Source organism: Cyprinodon tularosa, unplaced genomic scaffold (assembly GCF_016077235.1).
Source record: "Cyprinodon tularosa strain WSP-4 unplaced genomic scaffold, ASM1607723v1 ctg163, whole genome shotgun sequence".
Taxonomy (NCBI): Eukaryota; Metazoa; Chordata; class Actinopteri; order Cyprinodontiformes; family Cyprinodontidae; genus Cyprinodon; species Cyprinodon tularosa.
In genome coordinates this window covers 486210-507476 of record NW_024038467.1, presented here as the reverse complement: position 1 = coordinate 507476, position 21267 = coordinate 486210, and the positions used below count along the sequence as shown (strand labels likewise).

Here is a 21267-nt window from a genome sequence, read left to right as displayed (position 1 = left end):
GAACCTGTGGAAGAAGCAATGTAGTTTTTTTTATTGAGGACTGAATAAAAAATATGTTAAAACCATAGAACTGTGCTTAGGTCCTTCAAGTGATCCGGGTCCACCTCTAGAAATATTTTAAGTCTATTTAAAAGCTTTTAATTAGAACAGGCATTAATATATGTCCTTGTTCTACTGTCACAGTTTTTTTTGCAATGGCTCCAATTTTAATAAACTTAAATGCATAGAGAAAAAATCTCCCGGTGGAAGCTTGAAATAAAAGAGGAACTCTGAAGCAGACATGAGGTACCTAGTAAATGTGTATAAATATCTCAACAGTCCTTAACAGAGGCTCATATCAAACATAAAATGCTCTACTTGACATGTAAAAGCAAAACATTCATTGCTTTCTGCCCAATATGGTACAGTACAGCTGGGTTATTGTAGATTAGTACCCCTGATGTTGATACTCTAACCTGTTTTGTATTTTTGAATTTGACCAGAAGTTATTCATGAATAAAGAATAAACACAGGCTCCTAGGTCTGTACTGTAACATGCAACTGAAAGCTAAAGCTGCCAACTATAAGAGTACAGAGTGGGGAAAGTCCTTAATACCAGGTTGTTTGAGAAACAGCTGTGTATGTTGAGTAAGACGTTGGCTTCCACCCGCTTTTTTCATAAGTCCTTATGATGTGAATAAAGCTCTTAAAAGAGAGCACAGCGCTTCTTCCCCTTCAGGCTGCAGCTTGTCCCGCCAGCAGTTCGTTACACCAAAGTAAAAACTAGCTGAAAGTAGGGGGTCTTTCCTAATAACAATTCAGACTTTCAGTTGGGATGAAACGTACTGAAAGTGAGCAGCAGCACCCCCTTTCACTGTGACGTGTGCACTTTTAAACTCGTGGGAAATCAGAGAACTAGCTTACGATTCACAAACAGAAGGGGAAAAAATATCTTAGGAAACACATCAGACAAGGGGTTGAAACAGAAGAAATCAAGACTTGCTTTCTTCTTAGGAAGTCTTGTCTTCTGTTGAAATACCCTCGACCATCATGACCTGAATAGCTAAGAATCAACATGGAGAAAAAGAAAAAAAACCCAACTGGTGGGACTCTGAAATAGAGACCTCTAAGTACAGAGTCAAACTAAAGTCTCTTTATATCTTGCACTTATTTACAAAATGTCCTTTTTTTCCCCTCCAACAATTAAAATCCAGCTTCTGGCTTGATAAACAGGGCAGATAAGGCAAAGGCCAGAAATACAATCCCTCCGATGATCGTAACTGTGGAAACAAAAAAAGACAGTTTTAGGGAGACAGTCAGACTTCAGGAGAATCAAAACCAATAAATCTGCTTCAAGAATTTTCCCCCTCAGGAAACCGGTTCTCATTCACTTCCAAAAAATCTACAGAAACGTTTTACAGAGAAATCTGAACAATCCATTTCAAATTTTGCTTAAAAAACTAAAAAAAACAACAAAAGAAATGGACGGGATCACCCGGCTTTGGATAGTAATATTTAGTAGAATTCTGAGAATCTACAGGTGCTGGTCATAAAATTAGAATATCATGAAAAAGTAGATTGATTTCAGTAATTCCATTTAAAAAGTGAAACTTGTATATTATATTCATACATTACATACAAACTCATATATTTCAGATGTTTATTTTGTTTAATTTTGATGATTACAAATGACAACAAATGAAAATCTCAAATTCATCATATCAGAAAATTAGAATATTGTGAAAAGGTTCAAAATTGATGGCCCCTGGTGCCACACTCTAATCAGCTAATTAACTCAAACCACCTGCAAAAGCCTTTAAATGGTCTTTCAGTCTAGTTCTATAGGCTACACAATCATGGGGAAGACTGCTGACTTGACAGTTGTCCAAAAGACGACCATCGACACCTTGCACAAGGAGGGCAAGACACAAAAGGTCATCGCTAAAGAGGCTGGCTGTTCACAGAGCTCAGTGTCCAAGCACATTAATAGAGAGGCGAAGGGAAGGAAAAGATGTGGTCGAAAAAAGTGTACAAGCAAGAGAGATAACCGCACCCTGGAGAGGATTGTGAAACAAAACCCCTTCAAAAATGTGGGGGAGATTCACAAAGAGTGGACTGCAGCTGGAGTGAGTGCTTCAAGAACCACCACACACAGACGTATGAAAGACATGGGTTTCTGCTGTCGCATTCCTTGTGTCAAGCCACTCTTGAACCACAGACAGCGTCAGAAGCGTCTTGCCTGGGCTAAAGAGAAACAGGACTGGACTGCTGGTGAGTGGTCCAAAGTCATGTTCTCTGATGAAAGTAAATTTTGCATTTCCTTTGGAAATCAAGGTCCCAGAGTCTGGAGGAAAAGAAGAGAGGCACTTCATCCACGTTGCTTGAAGTCCAGTGTAAAGTTTCCACAGTCAGTGATGGTTTGGGATGCCATGTCATCTGCTGGTGTTGGTCCATTGTGTTTTCTGAGGTCCAGGGTCAACGCAGCCACATACCAGGAAGTTTTAGAGCACTTCATGCTTCCTGCAGCTGACCAACTTTTTGGAGATGCAGATTTCATTTTCCAACAGGACTTGGCACCTGCACACAGTGCCAAAGCTACCAGTACCTGGTTGAAGGACCATGGTATCCCTGTTCTTAATTGGCCAGCAAACTCTCCTGACCTTAACCCCATAGAAAATCTATGGGGTATTGTGAAGAAGAAGATGCAATACACCAGACCCAACAATTCAGAAGAGCTAAAAGCCACTATTAGAGCAACCTGGGCTATCATAACACCTGAGCAGTGCCACAGACTGATCGACTCCATGCCACGCCGCATTGCTGCAGTAATACAGGCCAAAGGAGGCCCAACTAAATACTGAGTGCTGTACATGCTCATACTTTTCATGTTCATACTTTTCAGTTGGCCAACATTTCGATAAATCCTTTGTTTTTATTGGTCTTCAGTAATATTCTAATTTTCTGATATGATGAATTTGAGATTTTCATTTGTTGTCATTTGTAATCATCAAAATTAAACAAAATAAACATCTGAAATATATGAGTTTGTATGTAATGTATGAATATAATATACAAGTTTCACTTTTTAAATGGAATTACTGAAATCAATCTACTTTTTCATGATATTCTAATTTTATGACCAGCACCTGTAGATGCATAAAAGGTAAGAAATGACCCATTTTTGGTGTTAACCTTTACATAAACAAATGGGGAAAAAAACAATTTCTTTTTCAGCAAATATAGCATTAAGATGAAGTTACCACATGGCAGCATCTCAAATAAATCTAACAGTGGTGTAGAATATCTTACCCGTCCGCACAGATATTTTCTGAGCGATCATTCTTCCTCCAATTACGGCCAGTCCTGTACACAAGCAATGCCCAATCGTGCCTCCTACTGCGACTCCAAATGGATCCTCTCTGGCAGCTAGAATAATGGTGGTGAGCTGTGAACGATCCCCCCACTCTGCCAGGAAGGTAAGCGTGAAGGCTTGGATGAAGATGGGGGAAATTAGTTTGGGCCATTTAGACTGAGGGACGGTGCTTCCTGTTCCCGCCTCCACGTCTGGAGTTCCATTAGCCAGCTTTGAGCGCTGAAGCTGCAGATAGAAATAAAAACAATAAAGACCACAACTGCAACAGAATGTGGAAATCCATTACACTGCATCTGTACTGTAACTAATCATGAACTTTGTAATTACAGAGATTTTCAACTGCTGAGATTTTGACTAGATGCGGGATGGTGGGAACACAAGCCTTGTGTTGCCATTTGTTGACAAAACAGCAACTGAACTGTTTTCTGTGTGTAAACCTGCCAAAGAGGCTTTTTTACAACATCTTTAAAAGGACACAAATCACCAAGGAAGCAGCCTGCAGGATTATGTAAATGTTTGCAAACAGAAGAAGAGCAAAGATTTAATTCCTATCATGTAAAATAGTATCAGTTAGCATGTGCTCTGAGAAGGTTGCAAGTACCCGGTTCGATCTCCACAGCAAGACCCTTAACCCCACACTACCCCCCGGGTGCTACACAATGGCAGCCCACTGCTCCCCGAGGGGATGGGTTAAAACTTTATTTCTTTGCTTTGTACTTGTGACAGTGTAATGACAATAAAGTTAACTATTGTTAACCTTAATCTGATGACTAGAGGCTCTTTGACTGGAGAAATCGAACTTCGCTCAATAGTTGAGCCACAATTATGAATGCTCATGACATTTAAAATGAGTCTTTAATTGTCTTTTTGCAAAACATTCAAAGTTTTTATTAAATATCATAAGTAGAGGTTCACCAACATATCAGCTGGTGACTGTAATGGGAGGATATTTGGCTTCTCTCCGGTCAGGTCCATCTGAAATAGAAAAGTCCTAACCTATCGTGGTGCCAACCACAAAACTAACACATTAGCGTGGAAGCTGTTACAGAGCGAAAAAGACTCAATGCAATACGTTTTCAATATCACTAGCTGTGTTTTGGGAGAAAAAAAAAGTGGAAATTTTCAATACCAAGTTTTTATGCATTGATAAGGTGGGTGTTCTGTCAAATAGAAATCTTTTGCAACGATGCAATTAAAACCCCTTTTTTGTATCACATGAGTCCTGTGGTCTTTCCCTTACTGCTGCATATTTGAATTAATGAGGCGACAGTATTTTTTTACCATTTAGTTTACGACGATGAGCACGATGAGAACTAGAGCCGTGGTTGAAGTATAGATACATCTAATGTGTCCGCGGCTGTCATTTTTTTTTTTTAGTTATAGCGCGAACAAACGTATTAAAATGTTGCTATTTTGGTTGCATTTCTTATTTAACGGAAATATCGCAATTGGGAAACGTACCATTTTCAAATGAAGAAGAATATCGTATAGTTTTTTGCCCAAATTTGTAATGGAAACGCAACTCATGGGATGGTTAAAGGAAATTTTGAAAAAAACACAAGAAAATAAGGAGGTATATAATAAAAAGTTAAAACTTTTCTCCAGGCTGCCACAAGAGAAAGGTCACCGATAATTTCTGCCAATCAATAAATTGTTCATTCTAACTCCATGTACTAGGGATGTCCCAATCCAATACTGATATTAGATATTATTGGTCCAATATAAACAAAAAATATATAGGAATATATATGTCTGCATCCAAAATATCAGAAACTAACATGCCGATAGAAAAACAAGGCTCAGTCCTTCCATTACCTTATCTTGTCTATTATTCTTTACTTAAGTAATGTCACCTGATGAATTCTTTTCTAATATTTTACTCTACAATACAAGGACTACAAGGTACGCATGAATAAAGCTGATATTATATCATTCACACGCAAGGCTGCAATATTATTAATGTAAATAAAAAAGTTTATTTGGATATTCTGGCTGTTTTGTGTTCTGATACAAAAGCAGCTGAATATGTAACTGGAAGGTTCTCCTATCTGGTACTTAAGAGCGTTCACACCTTGACTATTAAGGGTTCCATTTAAAACTTGGAAGTGTTGACAACCTTTCTAAATATTCAAAATGAAAAGGTTCTACAGTCATGGCTAAAAGTTTTGAGAATTATTCAAATGTTAATATTTATAAAGTCTACTGCCTCAGTTTTTATAATGGCAATTTGCATATACTCCAGAATGTTATAAAGAGTGATCAGCGTAACAGCAATTAATTGCAAAATCAATATTTGCCCTGATAATTAACTTTATCCCCCAAAACACATTTCAACATCATTGAAGCCCTGCCTTAAAAAGACCAGCTAACATCGTTTCAGTGATTGCCCCATTAACACAGGTGTGGGTGGTGATGAGGACAGGGCTGGAGATAATCTGTCACGATTAAGTATAGAAGTAGAATACAGAAGTAGAATGACATCACTGGACACTTTAAAAAGAGGCTGGTGCTTGGCATCATTGTTTCTCTCCTGTGAACCATGGTCATCTCTAAAGAAACACGTGCATTGCACTGCACAAAAATGGCCTAACAGGAAAGAGAATCGCAGCTAGAAAGATTGCACCTCAGTCAACAATCTATTGCATCATCAAGAACTTCAAGGAGAGAGGTTCCATTGTTGCCAAAAAGGCTCCAGGGTGCCCAAGAAAGAACAGCAAGCACCAGGACAGTCTCTTAAAAGTGTTTCAGCTGCGGGATCCGGCTGATATTCTTCAAAAGGTACAGGGAGTGGACTGCTGAGGACTGGGGTACAGTCTTTTTCTCTGATGAATCCCCTTTCTGATTGTTTGGGACATTTAGAAAACGGCTTTTTCGGAGAAGACGAGGTGAGCGCTACCACCAGTCTTGTCTCACGCCAACCGTAAAGCATCCTGAAACCATTCATGTGTGTGGTTACTTCTCAGCCAAGGGAGTCGACTTTCTCAGTCTTACCTAAAAACATAACCACGACTAAAGAATGGTACCAGAATGTCCTCTGAGAGCAACTTCTCTCAACCGTCCAAGAGCAGTTTGGTGATGAACAATGCCTTTTCCAGCATGAGTGCTCCATCATGCTGGAAAGCAAAGGTGATATCTAACTGGCTCAGAGAACACAACAGAGATTTTGGGTCCATGGTCTGGAAACTCCCCTGATCTTAATCCTATTGAAAACTTGTGGTCAATCATCAAGAGACGAGTGGACAAACGAACTTAGGAATTCTGACAAAATGCAAGCATTGATTGTGCAAGAATGGACTGCTATCAGTCAGGATTTGGTCCATAAGTTGATTGAGAGCATGCAAGGGAGAATTGGAGAGGTCCTAAAGAAGAGGGGTCAACACTGCAAATACTGACTTGCTGCATTAACTCATTCTAACTGTCATTAAAAGCTTTTGTTACTCATAATATGATTGCAATTGTATTTCTGTATGTGATGACAACATCTGATAGACACACATGAAAACCAGAGGGCAGCAGATCATGTGAAAATATGATATTTGTGTCATTCTCAATACTTTTGGCTATGACTGTACATTCAGTGGAATATAAGAGTGTGGGTATTGTAATCATAGACAAAGGCTGCTCTAAATTATTCCCCCTTGTTTTTAATGGGTCTCCAATTTTACACAGCAGTGATGTCCAATATTTTTCAGTCTGCTGTAATGAATGGATGCAAGCTCCTGGCAGAAACTTTTCAAAGAAATCCCTCGGCTAAAATCTAGTCAGCAACTAAAAGCTTTAGCACAGATTAGACTCTTTTAAATAAAAAATTAATTAAATGACCAGCAAAAACATTCCAGGAAAGCAACCATAAACATGTTCCTAATAGTGGCTGTTCCTGGAAAAAAATTTGCATGTGTTGGATGCATTCTCTTTTTTTTAATAGGCAAATCATACTCACTTCCTCATCTTTCTTCTTGATCTCTGCTTGCACCTCCTCAAGCTCTTCCTGCCCTTCATCTGGACTCATTTTCAGTCCCTCCCTCAACATGCGCACCCCAAAAATGGCAAACAAAGCAGTCGACACATAGTATGTGTAGATTCGAGGGATGATTGTAGTAGCATACCCAAACAATACTGAAAAAAGAAGGGACAGTTTTTTATTGCCATCAAACAATTCAATGATTCTCATTCTGCATGATGGTTAAAGAGTTTGTGATAAAAACCTGAAAGGCAAGTCATGACCCAGAGGGCCAGTATGGCCCCTGTCAGCACGGTGAGGCGATTATAACGCATGGCCATGATGGCTGCAATGAAAAAGGTCTTATCCCCCAACTCTGAGACGATGATGACAGAAAAGGAGGCCACAAAGGCATGGATGAAACCCAGGTTTTCTTTACTGGGGCCATTCTCAGTGACGATCGGCCCTGCTGGATGGGGACTTGAGGCTTTCTGTGTAACAAACATGGAAAAAAAATAAATAAATAAAACAATTTGGGATGAATGAAGTATTTTTTAATTGAAAAAAAAAATAAATAAAAAATCAGCTTACATGAGAAAACACATAGTAAACAAAACTCGCGAAACTGTGTGTTTGTGGAACTAACTTAAACCAACCATAATCTTTTTAATTTAATTAACTTTAATGTTTATTTTTGAACCTATAAACAAGCTGTAAAAGAGGTTTGTCCACTCTCTTGGCATAACTTCCGGAAAACGTTGATATTTATGGGTTAGCATGTGCTAGCTTTTAGGTGCTAGCAGTTTCAGAGCCTTGCCACCGGCCTTCGCATGTTTAATCGGGCTAGATAAAGTAGAATTGTACCTCCTGTTGGGGCTGATCCTGCATCGCTTTCTGCTCATCCTGAATAGCTGCAACTCCGACCGACAGCAACAACACGGCGGCGAACAGAAAGGGCAGATTCCTGTTAGCCGCTCCATCTCTTCCTCCAACCAACACAGGCATTATTGCTACTCAAAGCGAGCCGACACGAGCTGTAGGACTGTTTCTACCCTAGAATTCACTTCGTTTCATCATAAACAATAAGAAAAAAGTTCATTTTGACGGACTCCTCTGTAACACGTCACGGTGAAACCAACTGGACCAATTTAAGAGGGAAGTACTCTATAGAAGTACTAATGTCGTTTCCACACTGGCTTAACACAGCCGACACCTGATTGGACAAACAGAAGAGTGACGTTTCACGTATTTGATGGCGAACTAAGTAAAGAGTTCTATGATTGGATACGCTTATTGTCCGCATTTGCTCACATTTAAAGGGAATTTGTCAGAAATTAAACGAGGACAAATTTCAAATAGGAAAAAGCGTATATTTGAATTTTAAGATGTTCTAAATACGACGAAAACATCTAAAAATAATTATAGAAAAGTCACTCTTAAAAAACCGACTTTTAAATCACAAAGAGCAAAAACTGTTAAATGAAGTTATAGACAGCCTTATATGCTGCGGATTAAACGTTTTAGACTGACACAACCAGGCATGTCCTGAATATTAAAGCTTTAGCATAAATTGATCAGTAGATCAACCTAATGTGTAACCAAGTAAGGCAGAAATTATAGGTGCAAATTGAAGAATAACGTAAAACGTGTGCAAAAATAAACACAATCTCTACAAAATAATAAATTCAGGAGTATTAATATTTCTTGATTGTAATTCTTTTTTCACAACATATTGTAATTAGATAATTAGCTGTCTTGCTCTTACTAGAATTAAGATAGTAGAGCACATAATCCCAGTTCTGAAGTCCCTACCCTGGCTCCCCTCAGCTTAGAGAATAGACTTTAAAATCTTTGTTAGTCTATAAATCACTGAATGGTTCATCTCCTCTGTACAGAACAGATTTGTTGTCATTGTATCAACCTCCCAGACCACTGAGGTATTCTAGTTCAAGTCTACTCTGTACACCCAAAACTAGAGCCAAACATGAAGAAGCAGCATTTAGTTCCTATGCTCCATTGATCTGGAACAAACTCCCAGAAGACTGTAAAAGTGCTGAAAGCCTGAGTTTTTTTTTAGGTCAAAGTAAAAAAAAAAAAAAAAAAATCATTTTTTTTTTTAATCTCCTTTTGATCGTTAAACTGTTAACTGAGATGTCATTAGTCTGTGGTCCAACTGTTTTGTTTTATGCACGTTTGTTTTTTTATCTATGTTTTTCTTTTATTTTCCTTCTATTTCATTGTTTGATTTATGCAAAACACTTTGAATTCTTTGTACAGAATTTTGCTTATAAGAGCTCTAATTGTATAAATTAAACATTCACAGGCAAATCATGCTTAATTACATTCTAAATACTGTTGTCACAACAAAAAATACCCCAAAATATGCTGATAAATTCTATATGGTCTATACTACTAGTGACTGTAAAGACGTCTGTATCTTATACTTTACTGTCATAAATCAAATGCCTTTATTACTAAAGGGAAATAGCATTTAAATAGGTAAGCATCAATATTCATATTTCTAGGACATTGTAGATTCCTATGTTGATATTCTTTAGATTCAACCAAGACTGTATAGTTTGTGCAGCTCAAACAGATTGGACTGAAAGGCCAGCTTCTGTTGTTTCCATACACCAGCTCTTACAGCGTCACTGTTATATGACCCCGACAGCCCAGTTTACTCTTCGGTTTCACATGACAGGTCAATGATAATGAACTAAGAGCTCTCTGACCTAGGGCTTATTTTGAAGAAGTGTAAATAAAGGGTTTGCATGCACCCAGAATGCATGCTTAGAAGCACAATCTGTGGAGTTTGAAAAATACCTTTGATGAATCCTGAAATTTTTATGAATTTCTGTATTTAAAAAAAAGGTATTTTAGGATTTAACATTATCCATGAAATGGCAGATCCACTGTAGAGACTGAACCAAAATATATCTTTCTGTTTAACCTAAAAACAAGTATTGTCAAGCACAGTATGCAGGTCTAGATTAAACAGAAATCCACTCCAAACTCATAAAAAACTCTTTTATTAGCCACAGTTTTATAAGAGTTGTATTTAACCTTTCATTTGAAGCATTGTGGCCATCAAAGAGTTGTATTCTGGTTTCACCTTTTTGACAGCAGTTTTTTGTAACCCATAAGACCTAAGCTGTTGTTCCTGCTGTCTCGGAGCTCCATCTTAAGAACATTCAGCAGCATTTCATTGTTTTTTTTTCAGACAATGAAACTTGAACACCTCCTAGAGCAGATTGCACTGCCCCACTTGTAGATCCAAGAGTTTTTGAAAATTGTAGATCCAAAAATCTATGAACATTTTATGACATCTTATTTAAAACAGCAAATGTGTGCTCTGAGCCTGAATATTTTTATTTTCTAAAAGGCTAGTCACTTGTACTAATGTAAACATTATTCCGTAAAAGTTTAAGAAACAATCCACTGGACTTGGTTTGCAAGATTTTAATTCAAATCTTGGAAACCAAGTCCAGTGGATTGTTTTTTAAACTTTTACAGAATGACTATGACCTGGATGACTGAGAATCGTCATCAGCACAATGTAAACATTAGTTTCTCGAAAATATTATTTTAGCTTATTCAATACAGTTAAAAGACTAAATAGCTTAGGATCAATAGCATACTAGTTAATAAATGTATATTGATTTATATTGAAAGTTTGGAATCTTTTTTAAGCCTTACTTATTGCACTATTATGTAATTATGGAGTATTACATAAATCAGCATTATACCATGTGTTTGGTATAAGAGAAAATCAAAACATGGAATTTCAGATAATTTGATTTAGTTTAAGAATACTAAGGGAAAATATATTTATGTTTACTTCTCAGGACCATGAATCTCTGCATTCGGATCTGGCCCACTTACTCTAATATTTCAGGTCATTTTTTTGTATGGATCAAGACTTTTCCAGAAATCATTTTTTTTCTATTTTTTATTTAAATAATTCATATAACAAAAGTAAGGACAAGAAACAACGAATAGTGGAAACATTTTCCAGAAATCTATGTGAGCAACAACCAAGTTGTTTTTTTCAATAAATTGCACATGCAGTTTCTCTATTATGTTTAAGAATCTCCCGCATATCCTCTGGTCTTATCTTCTACTGAGGATTTTCTCTTCTTCTCACAAACATGTAAGACAGATAAGGTCTTGTGACTGTCAGACATTTTTAAAGCAGTAGAGCTACAATGAATGGCTGAAAGCAAATCTCGGGGGATACATGAACATCAGAAGTGTGCATGTGCAGCAAGAGGAAACAAACAAAGATTGGCATGTAGGACAACCAAAGGATAATATGAACATTAAACAGAAAAATTGTCTACTACATTTTTAAGAAAAAAGGCAGAAGAGTAATCCAGCACTTATAATTGGTGAAAAGTTTTTGTAAGGTTCCACTGTTATTTCAGATGGTTTATTTTGAGTGATGAGTTTCAAGTCTCTGAGGTTAGAAAATGTTATTGTCAACATTATGATTTTTAGCCATCAGTTTTCCTTATTTTCTTTTCTTATAAGAGAGGACTGTTTTTTTTCCCTCAATGATCCCCTTTCATGCTTTAATGATTTAAAGCTCTGTGGTTTTAATGATGTTTTGGTCAACGGTTGTTGTTTCACATCTTTTCTGTAAATAAGCAATTGTTAGGCCATGTATAAAACAGGTATAAATCCAAGTCCACTGTCCATTTATTGCTGCATAGCTCTCAGAGCACAAAAGGAATAAATGCTCTTCTGTGCTTAGGGTAGGACTCATACTTGGTGACGTAAAGGTCATGACAAAGTTGTCCTGCAAGTGCCTGGTTGAAGAGAACATACAGGACGACGAGCCACCAGGTGACGGAGAATCTGCCAAGAACAAAGCCCAGTGAGATGTAAATAAGCAGCTCGGCGAAGTAATGTGGGCATGAAACCAGTTCGAACCAGCCTCCCTCTGGGACCCTATGAGCCAGAGTCTCGACCCTTCCTAAAAGGAGAGACACACAGTATAACCGTTAGTCTAGATCATACATTTTAAATATACAAGGTCTCGAAGACATAAAAACCTGGATGACTCTTACATTCCTGCCCCTGAATCCAGACAAAAAAGAAGTTATAGTCTTTGGACCAGAGTCCTTGAAAAAGAAGCTGATTAGTCAGTCACTTCATTTGGATGGGATTAAACTGATCCCAGATAATAAAAAAAAAAAAAAAATCTTGGGTGTTGTTTATGATCAGGACCTGTCATTTAAATCCCATATAAAAGAGGTTTCTAGAATTTACTTCTTTCATCTGTGGAATATTGCAAAAATTAGAAATCTCCTGTCCAGAGGTGATGCTGAGAAACTAGTCCATGCATTTGTTACTTCAAGCTGGACTATTGTAATTCTTGACTATCAGGAAGTCCACAAACTGTAGTTAAAAGCTTTCAGCTGATCCAAAATGCTGCAGCCAGATGAAAATTAAAAAAGGAAGTTTATATCTCTCCTGTCTGTTTCTCTTCATTGGCTTCCTGTGAAATGTACCCCCCCCCCATATATATATATATATATATATATATATATATATATATATATATATATATATATATATATATATATATATATATATATATATATATATATATATATTCAGAATGAGGTATGAAGCCCTACATAACCAAGCTCCATCTGATATCAGAGATCTGATTGTTCCTTATGTTCCTAACAGAGCACTTCGCTCTCAATCTGCAGGTTTACTAGTGGTTACTAGAATTTCTAAAAATAGAATGGGAGGCAGATCTTTTAGTTATCAGGCTCCTCTCCGTTGGAACCAACTACCAGTTTTAGTCCGTGAGGCAGACACCCTGTCTACTTTTAAGACTAGGCTTAAAAGGTTCCTTTTTGATAAAGCTTATAGTCAGAGTGGCTCAGGTTATCCTGAGCTATCTCTATAGTTATACCGCTTTAGGCTTAGACTTCTGGAGGACATAGGGACCCTCTTTACATAATTCTCTATTCTCCCACTCTGCAGCATTTGTAAGTTCAACCTCTGACTTTATGTTCTCTCTGCTGTTTCTCATCATAATAGCTTCACCTGGTCTCTTCATGTTAGTCTGGAACACCATCCTGAAGGGAAATATCAGCTAGGCTGCTTCAATCATTATCTTTGATTATAGATAATAATGTTGCAGCAGTGGTGAGATCCAAAAATGGCAAAGGGCATGTGGCTTTTCTAGAAAAGGCAGATGCCGATTCTGCAGCAGCAATTGCTGTTTTCTTAATGGTCTGCCTCTGCCCAACGACAAACACCACCCCTCAATGTTTTGTAACCGTGGACACTTGGAAATGGAAAGTTTCTTAAACTCAACTATTTTATGCTTTCATCTACCATCTTCTTTAATTTATTTAATTTTTCATGTTTTTATCCAGGGTGTTTGTTTGTTTTAAATTATTTTAAAGATGTAGTAGAGGATATTCTTTTTCCAGGTGAGTCATCAAAATAAGGGTCCCTCCTAATTGTCAATCATAAGGCCGTCCTACGTGCTCATCCCTATTTTCACTTACTCATCCCTATTTTCACTTTCCACTATTTCAGTGGAACTGAAATAGTGGAAAAATTGCAAATCTTCTTTTGGAAAGCGATGCCAACAGCAACTTTTGAACAGAGCGTGCACGAGGAGAAAAGGGCTCGTGCATGCTCTCACATGTGTTTAATACGGGTTCCCTCTTGGGAGTGGGTACAGGGTTGTGCATGAGCATTTTTTTTTTTTATTTGAGAGGGCAGGTTTTTTAAAAAAAATCACAAAAATCCTCCACCATACTTTAGGTTATTAAAATTTTGGGGAACTAACAGTTCACGCTAAGAATCTCTCAGTGGGGGTTTGCCTGCCCAGGCTAAGAGATACTGATCACCTCGGCTAAGGCGCCTGAGGGTCCGGCACTGCAGTCAAATATGGCACTTTCTTATCCACAGTTACTGCACTAATCAGGACATAATTTGTTTGCATTTTAACTAGTTATTGAACTGACAAACAGAAGACTGATGCTATGGGGTGATTGACCAGGCAGTACTGTACTGAAAATGCTGCTGAGTCACTCAGCTTTATTATGCAGGAATTAGAATGTAATTCACTGTCACTGAGGCAAAGCCTGTTTCACAGCATGAACAAATCACATCCTTAGTCCTGCAGGGCAGGCGCTACTGATACTGCAAGTCTCACCATGTCACAGAGGATGTGTCACACAGCAGTTATTGGTGCTCATTTGTTTTTTTCAATGTCATCAAAACATTGGTCTCTGATATTCATTTATGCCCACATATGATTGTGTTTCACTGACACCTATAGTCTTTTCAACCCAAGTGTTAGTAATGGTTGAGTTTAATAAACTATCACAGACTGACCTGATTTTCCTTTTCGGAGCCCTGCGAACAGGACCATAGACTGGTGCTGCACAAGAGAGGCTGCGATGAAGAGAAGAAACCCAGCCGTCTGCATCCAATCTAGCTGATTGAGGTGAGTGCTTGGACCTAAACAAGCAGCATAAGAGTTTGCACCATAGCAGAAGGGCATAAAACAGGATACAAAGAGGATTTGAAGATAATCTAACCTCTTGCCATTTTATCCGAGCAAAGCACAGTCAATCCCAGCACAATGTAATATCCCAGCCCGAACAAATACTGCACCAGATGCATGGACCCATCTGAAAACACGCTGACAAACAGACACTCCAGGAGCCTCCTGAGGGAGTGGACACACAGCAACAGCTGCACCAGGACTGTGGAAAGCTGCGGGGCTACATAGAAGGGACCATCAGCAAGGGTCAGACAAAAAACACAGGCTTTGAGAGAGCAGAGTGTGTTTACCGTGGCCATCAAAGACAGGTACACCTGCTAAAATCTCCATCATCCCAGTCAGCCATGATGGGTAAGGCTGCAGCTGGTGCATGCAGTTAAACGATAACAGCAGAAGGAAGACATTCCAGCAAACAGAGATGGCATAAAAGTGCCAAAACCACCTGTATGAACAAAACAGGCTTAGGTAGGAGTTATATTGTTATTAGCAAATCAATTATCTTTATTTCAAACAGCCAGCTTATTTATGGCAAACTACAATTAAGCTACATTTTACGGATGTATGTAGCACTTTTAATTGTCTGTTACCGTTTAGGAACGTCAAAAACTGTCAACCACTTTGACCGGTTTAGCTTCTGCTTGGTTTTTCCGTAACGAATGAGGTCCTGAAACAATATAAACAAAGTGGACTTCCGGTTCACTACCGGCAGCTGAGTTGAGGCTTTGTGAATGATAAAAGCTACGAGGAAACATAGAGCCAGACATAACCACAAAGCATCTAACGGACTGAAGCTGTCTGAGCTCCAAGTCATGTTTCTGCTCAGCTGGTCGTGGACATTGTTTTGTGCAACAAGGAAAAAACACCTACCGGAAAACGGAGAGTGTGGAAGGTTCCGCAGTCACTGTAAATTCAAAGATTGGGACTCTAGAAGGCGCTCTTGTTTCTGCATCTAAAAACTTCAGTACTACTTCAGTAATACTTCACTGCAGTATTTTATTGGATAGTTAGTGATAAACCATCAAAACAAGTAGCTGAATGTGAAGTTAACGGGTAATTGTTTTTATTTATTTATTTAATTTCAGCATTAAAAAATGTTTTTCTTTCTTTTTTTTTCAAGAATTTTTTTGGTATTATGAAAGCAGGACAAATATTGCTTAGATTAAACATGTATGCAGACAGAAATAACAATTAAAGAAGCTTATAGGAAAACAATGTAAAACACTCCGATGAAAGAATAGAACATATTTTAGAAAAGTAGTTAGAAACAACGTAGAAGATAGAGACATTTACAAGAAAAGTATGAATATATGTAGTATGTTGAGTAAGTCTAGAAAATGGGCCAGAAGGGGTTGAATGGATATATTTATAGAGCCACAAATGTTTTTGGTTATGTTTCTACCACTGTAGCGTGGTCCATACTGCGATGGACATTTTCTGAGATGATCTGTCTCAGAAAATAACTTTTTATTAGAGAGCATGTGAGAACTTAACTTTTCATGTTTAGATATAAATTCTCAATTAGTTTTGGGGCTTAACTTTAGCTGGATTGACATATATTGCAATGAAATATGTTTTGTTTAGAGTAGAAAGACAAGTGAAATTGGGAAGTCAGCCAAGCTTCATTTCTCTTAAATTATGGTATGGTCACATTTTGTGATAAGAGATATCATAATATCCCATTGCCTGTTAAATGGTGTATGTCAAATTAGTGGTAAATGCAAGACTTCTGGAAAATGAACATTATGAAAGCATTTCATAAGATCAAGAAATCAAGAGATTTTTTAAATGTATCTCTGATGTAAGAAAGGACTTCCACATATCAATGGAGACCTACTTTTTCTATTTCAATGTTTCTACCCTGTTTTCACAGACATGCATTCAACTAAAAACGTTATATTTTCAGATACAACCCAGTGGTGTCCTTTCTCTACTAATAACTTCTGGTACACAGATAATAAAATATGTATTTTTATTACAGGCTATAAACAGAATGCAAATTCTTCAAAATGGACCAAAATCTGTGGATATTTGCATCAATAGCATCACAGCAGATTGATGTTTCTAGCACAATTTTGTGGAATCCAGTCATCAGTCTAATATAGGGCTTGAATATTGTGCAGCAGCAACTAAATCTTTGATTGGTCAAACCCATGGATCGCTCATCCCATGAATGATCAGGGGGTTTGATTAAGCCACTTATTTCACAGACTAGGAGCCCCTGATATTATCATGTTTGCGTTTAAACTGATGGGAGAAAAATCATATTTTAAAGGCCAGCTAACCAAATATAGACATAAAAATCATCGACAACCCCAGCTTTGAGTGAGCTTTGTTACCCCAGGTTGCTTCTTCATATGTGTTGTTCTCTTTTCTGCATTGTGGATCTCAGTTGGTTTGTTTGAGTCAAAAACTTGGCATGACATTTGACACAGCAGATTCCAGGATGCCTCTTGGAGAAGCAGCACAGTATCCTGTCTGAGGAAATGCAGACCATTTCCTGTTCTTTCCCGTTTCCAGCTTCCAGTGTCCTTTTCTTTTTTACTGAGCCAAAAATGTCCCTCAATTGGCCCTAAAGAATTGATAATGGTTTTTTTCTTTTTTTTATTGTACTTCCCAAATGTTTTATAAACAAGTTTTCCAAGTATCACCATACCTGCAGATATTTTAAGAAATAATCCAAGAGTAGTTGGAGTTTCTAAATTTGTTGTATCTCCTTATTTCTTTCTGCTTTTTCTCTCTAAGACTGTATAATCTGGTGGGATGTAACTGAAGTTAAAATGTTTAAGTAAAATTAGAAGAGATAATGTCTAAGTTGGTTAAGTTAAGGTTTCTTAACAGTGTCGATCTAAAAAGAAATCCTTACCAACCAAAAATGAATTTTAATGTATTTTTACTAAGGATTTTACCAGAATGGTAATTGGCCTGCAAACACAAAGCACTCTCATTAAGTTTACTGCTTCACCCTAACGCAAGTTATTCACCCATTCACACGGTGAAAAGCTACATGGTGCTGAAACAGACTGACAGGAGCAGCCCCACCGACAGCAGAAGAGGCGAGTAGGTGGATGGAGTGGGGATACCTGCTGAGCCAAAGCCAGATTCTGGTGCAGCAAAAATGAACATACTCAAACAGCTCCTCTTTGAGGGTGTGGTTGTGGTCAGTATTATGTTCTGATCTGTAGAAGTTTAGACGGCTGAAAACAAAAATGGAAAACCGAAGCTTTTCTCTCAACAGGGATCAACTGAATCTTTAGTTAGTAACTCCTAACTTAAAAAAACACACATTTAGTTGATAAATCTATCTATAATACTTTGACCTGATTTTATAGCTTTACACTTTTAAACCCTAAAAAAGATTATGTTAGATATCTAATGCTCATTTAAAAAAAGAGGATATAAAATAGATATCAGTTGAGCTGGTTGGATAATGGGATATAAAAGGCCCCCTATTTGAATTTCAGCCTTCAACCATCTCTGCTGTTAAAGATTGTTGGATAAACAGTCTCACTATCAATGCATCGAGCTACCTTTATATCTGGTAAATGTTAAAACTTTCTAAAGTAATATGAAAATTCTGAATATGTTTTTTTTAATGCATTTTTTATGCCAAAAAAGTGCTGCAACCTTGCGGTTTTATTCCTGACTCGTTCTCCATTGTGCCCATTTTATGGTTTTCCAAACAGCAGTGTAAACGTTTCATACAATTGTTTTTTATTTCTTTTTTGCCTTTCATCATTAGAGGGTTTCATAACCATTCTTTCTACACTCAATTGTCGGACACTGACCTTTAAAATCCAAACAAAGCTCTAAAAAGTCATTAGAGGTGAGGAAAATACAAAACCTTGTTCAACACAAGTTTTCAAAATGCTTATTCTGTTAAAGTTTGAATTTTGCAAAAAATGTTTGTTATATTTATTGATCTTCTTGGAAATGAAAGGGTGCATTTTATTGGGAAGCAAAGAAAGACAATACTGCAGATTTTAAACTGTAAAAAATCAGTATGAGGGAAAAACTTCCGGTAGTGACAGAAATTCAGTAAAGCCAGGTACAGTATATTGTAATGAGAGAGCTTTATATGCCACAGCTGACAGATATCAACCCAGAACTACCATCAAAAGCTAACTGCTCTCGCTGGATTTTATTAAACGATGATGAAAATAAAAACAACTTAACTATATTAAATCCATAATAACTTTGCTTCCACTTTAACAATTATTCAATTATCAGTGTGTAACACGTTAAGTCCCAACAAAATGCTTTATTGTTGCTGTAAGTGACAGAAGTTGGAACAGTTCATGGGGTTTGAATATCACTGACAAGATTAATCTGGTAATGGCCCGTTTACTTTAAGAATTAAATCACATCATTTTTACCATAACTGGAACATATAACCACTCGATAATTTGCAAATCCTGAATTTATGTATTTATTCTAATATAAAAAACTTTACAAACCTCTTAAGTGTCAGATATTCAAAGACCTGTTCTATTGTATATATCTAAATCTCTAAACCAAACCTGACAAATAAGGCCAGTTAGATAATCTGACAACATAGAAAGTTAACATGAATGCACATTTTCTGCTGAACTAACAATGTTTTTGTCATGTTGGGTCTAAGGAGCTCAACCCAAATGCAGAACACCACGGAGGCAGAGTAAAAGTTAACAACTGTTTATTGAGAGATTCACACAATAAAGTTATTTGCACTGATACTGGAACGGGTCCGGGACTGGAAACACAGGGCTCTCTGCAGAGAGGGACAGTTTGATTAGCCAAGTAGCAGATGAGTCTTGACAGAACTTGTAACTGATCTGTACCTGATGGTAGTTCAGACTGAGCGTTGGAGAACCAGAAGGGTCCAGAGACTGAGGGTTCAGCAGAGGGTTTAGCAGCGGCAGGGCCTGACTTCAGACTTGAGAGGTTCAGACCTTGAGTTGATCTCCTAGTTCTCTCGTGAGAACTAGCTTGCAGATAAGGACTGTTGATCTTCAGGTTTGGCTTCACAGAGATGGCAGGCAGGTCTTTGAATGTGACAAAGGCAGGTTAGAATCAGGTTGGCTTTCAGAGCAGTCAGAGATTCAGGCAACAGGTTTGGCTCAGGCTTGCTAACCATAACTGTTTAACACTCTGGCACTGAAGGGAAGTTCAGCCGCTGCTTATAAAGCTTGTCTCCTGATGAGATGATCAGCCGCAGGTGTGCTGGTGGCTTTAGCTCAGGAGACCCAGGGACGCCCTCTGCTGGAGAAAGGTGGCAGATCTCCAGATCCCAACAGTTTTTCCTTTTTTTTCCCCCCCAAACATGATTATCTACTGGAATTTTAAAATAAGCTAAGTGTCAGAAATAGCTTTTTTTTGTAGGAAGAGCTATCTGAGCAAGAAAAAAATGTTTTTCAGTGGTGGAAAGTAACTAAGCACATTTACTTTATTACTTGATTAAGTATGTTTTTGAGTATCTTAAAGGCACACTATGCAACATTTTTCAGTTAATTAATGTGTTCCATAACGTTTTGGATGATTAAATGAGTCATTTCAGGTTGAACAAAGGTATTCTCGGCCGCCCTGGTGGTCTGTGGGGGAAATACCGCACTTGCAATTGCAGGAGCACCGACCCGCACCCACAGGCTCAGAAGTCTCGCGAGAGTCAGTCTTGCTTTACGGCGAGAACTGCTACACGCCCCCAGTTAAAAGCATGCTCGTTGCTAGCACAGTGGCGATCTTTGTGCAGTTATGCTACGTTTACATCGGACGCAGCAAAATCGCGTCTGCTGCTTCATTTTTGCTGCTTGTACCAGTTAGTTCTGACGCGCGGCTGAAGCAGCCTTGCTGCGCGGTGCAAAAGTGTGTCTGACGCGCGTTGGGCGGAGCTTCACTATCCTTTCTCTGCCTCGCAGCTATATTTGCTGTGATCAGTGGGAATAAAGTAGTTTTAATATGTGTTTAAGTGAGAAAATACACCTGAAAACGTAATCAGTGCAGTCAGTTCATTCAGATTATTATCCTGCCTTCAATATTTTTTCTGTCGGAGCCGCTCAGACCCCCACATACCAGCGGTGCGCCGACAGTAGGAATCCCTTCATCAGCAGCCTCTGGCCGGGTCGCCTCCTCGTGGTTCACCGCGGCAGCTGGTAGGTGTTTTTCATCTAAATAATCCAAACTGCATATTCTGCCGGCAGATTTCTGCATTTTAAGTTAATTTAGGCGTCAATAAACTGTTTAAGAGGAGTGATGATAGCCTCTGATCATCAGCGCTGTGTCTCTCTCCCTGCGTCAGATGATTAAACGCGCCCGACGCACTGCTTCAGCAGCTCAGACGCGCTGCACCTGCTGCTCAAAACGCGCCGCGGGACCTTTTGCTGCGCCTTCATGCGCGTCAACCATTGACTTTGCATGTAAAGTCGCTGCTTCTGTCGCACCAGCTGCGTCCAGTGTGAA

General features: G+C 38.2%; 2 protein-coding genes across 2 annotated transcripts; both read right to left on the bottom strand.

Moving 5' to 3' along the window:
* Positions 1-482: 482 nt before the first annotated feature.
* On the bottom strand, positions 483-8426 carry tmem165 (transmembrane protein 165). Its single transcript, XM_038280709.1, has 5 exons — positions 8157-8426; positions 7558-7783; positions 7293-7468; positions 3289-3577; positions 483-1259 (listed from the first exon to the last, which is right to left on the bottom strand). Exons 1-5 carry the CDS (start codon positions 8295-8297, stop codon positions 1183-1185), a joined length of 909 nt encoding a protein of 302 aa, XP_038136637.1. The 5' UTR covers positions 8298-8426; the 3' UTR covers positions 483-1182.
* A 1879-nt stretch (positions 8427-10305) lies between these two features.
* On the bottom strand, positions 10306-15692 carry srd5a3 (steroid 5 alpha-reductase 3). Its single transcript, XM_038280690.1, has 5 exons — positions 15423-15692; positions 15126-15277; positions 14870-15055; positions 14664-14789; positions 10306-12267 (listed from the first exon to the last, which is right to left on the bottom strand). Exons 1-5 carry the CDS (start codon positions 15644-15646, stop codon positions 12008-12010), a joined length of 948 nt encoding a protein of 315 aa, XP_038136618.1. The 5' UTR covers positions 15647-15692; the 3' UTR covers positions 10306-12007.
* Positions 15693-21267: the final 5575 nt, after the last annotated feature.

Bases quoted from the DNA above. Each gene is read 5' to 3' on its own strand.
- srd5a3 (XM_038280690.1), bottom strand. From the start codon at position 15,646: ATGACTTGGAGCTCAGACAGCTTCAGTCCGTTAGATGCTTTGTGGTTA. The intron at 15,056-15,125 runs GTAAACACACTC...CCTTCTATGTAG, and splicing joins ACCTGTCTTTGATGGCCACG to CCCCGCAGCTTTCCACAGTC. The intron at 14,790-14,869 runs GTTAGATTATCT...CTGCTTGTTTAG, and splicing joins CTCGGATAAAATGGCAAGAG to GTCCAAGCACTCACCTCAAT.
- tmem165 (XM_038280709.1), bottom strand. From the start codon at position 8,297: ATGCCTGTGTTGGTTGGAGGAAGAGATGGAGCGGCTAACAGGAATCTG. The intron at 3,578-7,292 runs GTGAGTATGATT...TTCTATCTGCAG, and splicing joins TCAAGAAGAAAGATGAGGAA to CTTCAGCGCTCAAAGCTGGC. The intron at 1,260-3,288 runs GTAAGATATTCT...TTGTTTCCACAG, and splicing joins GAAAATATCTGTGCGGACGG to TTACGATCATCGGAGGGATT.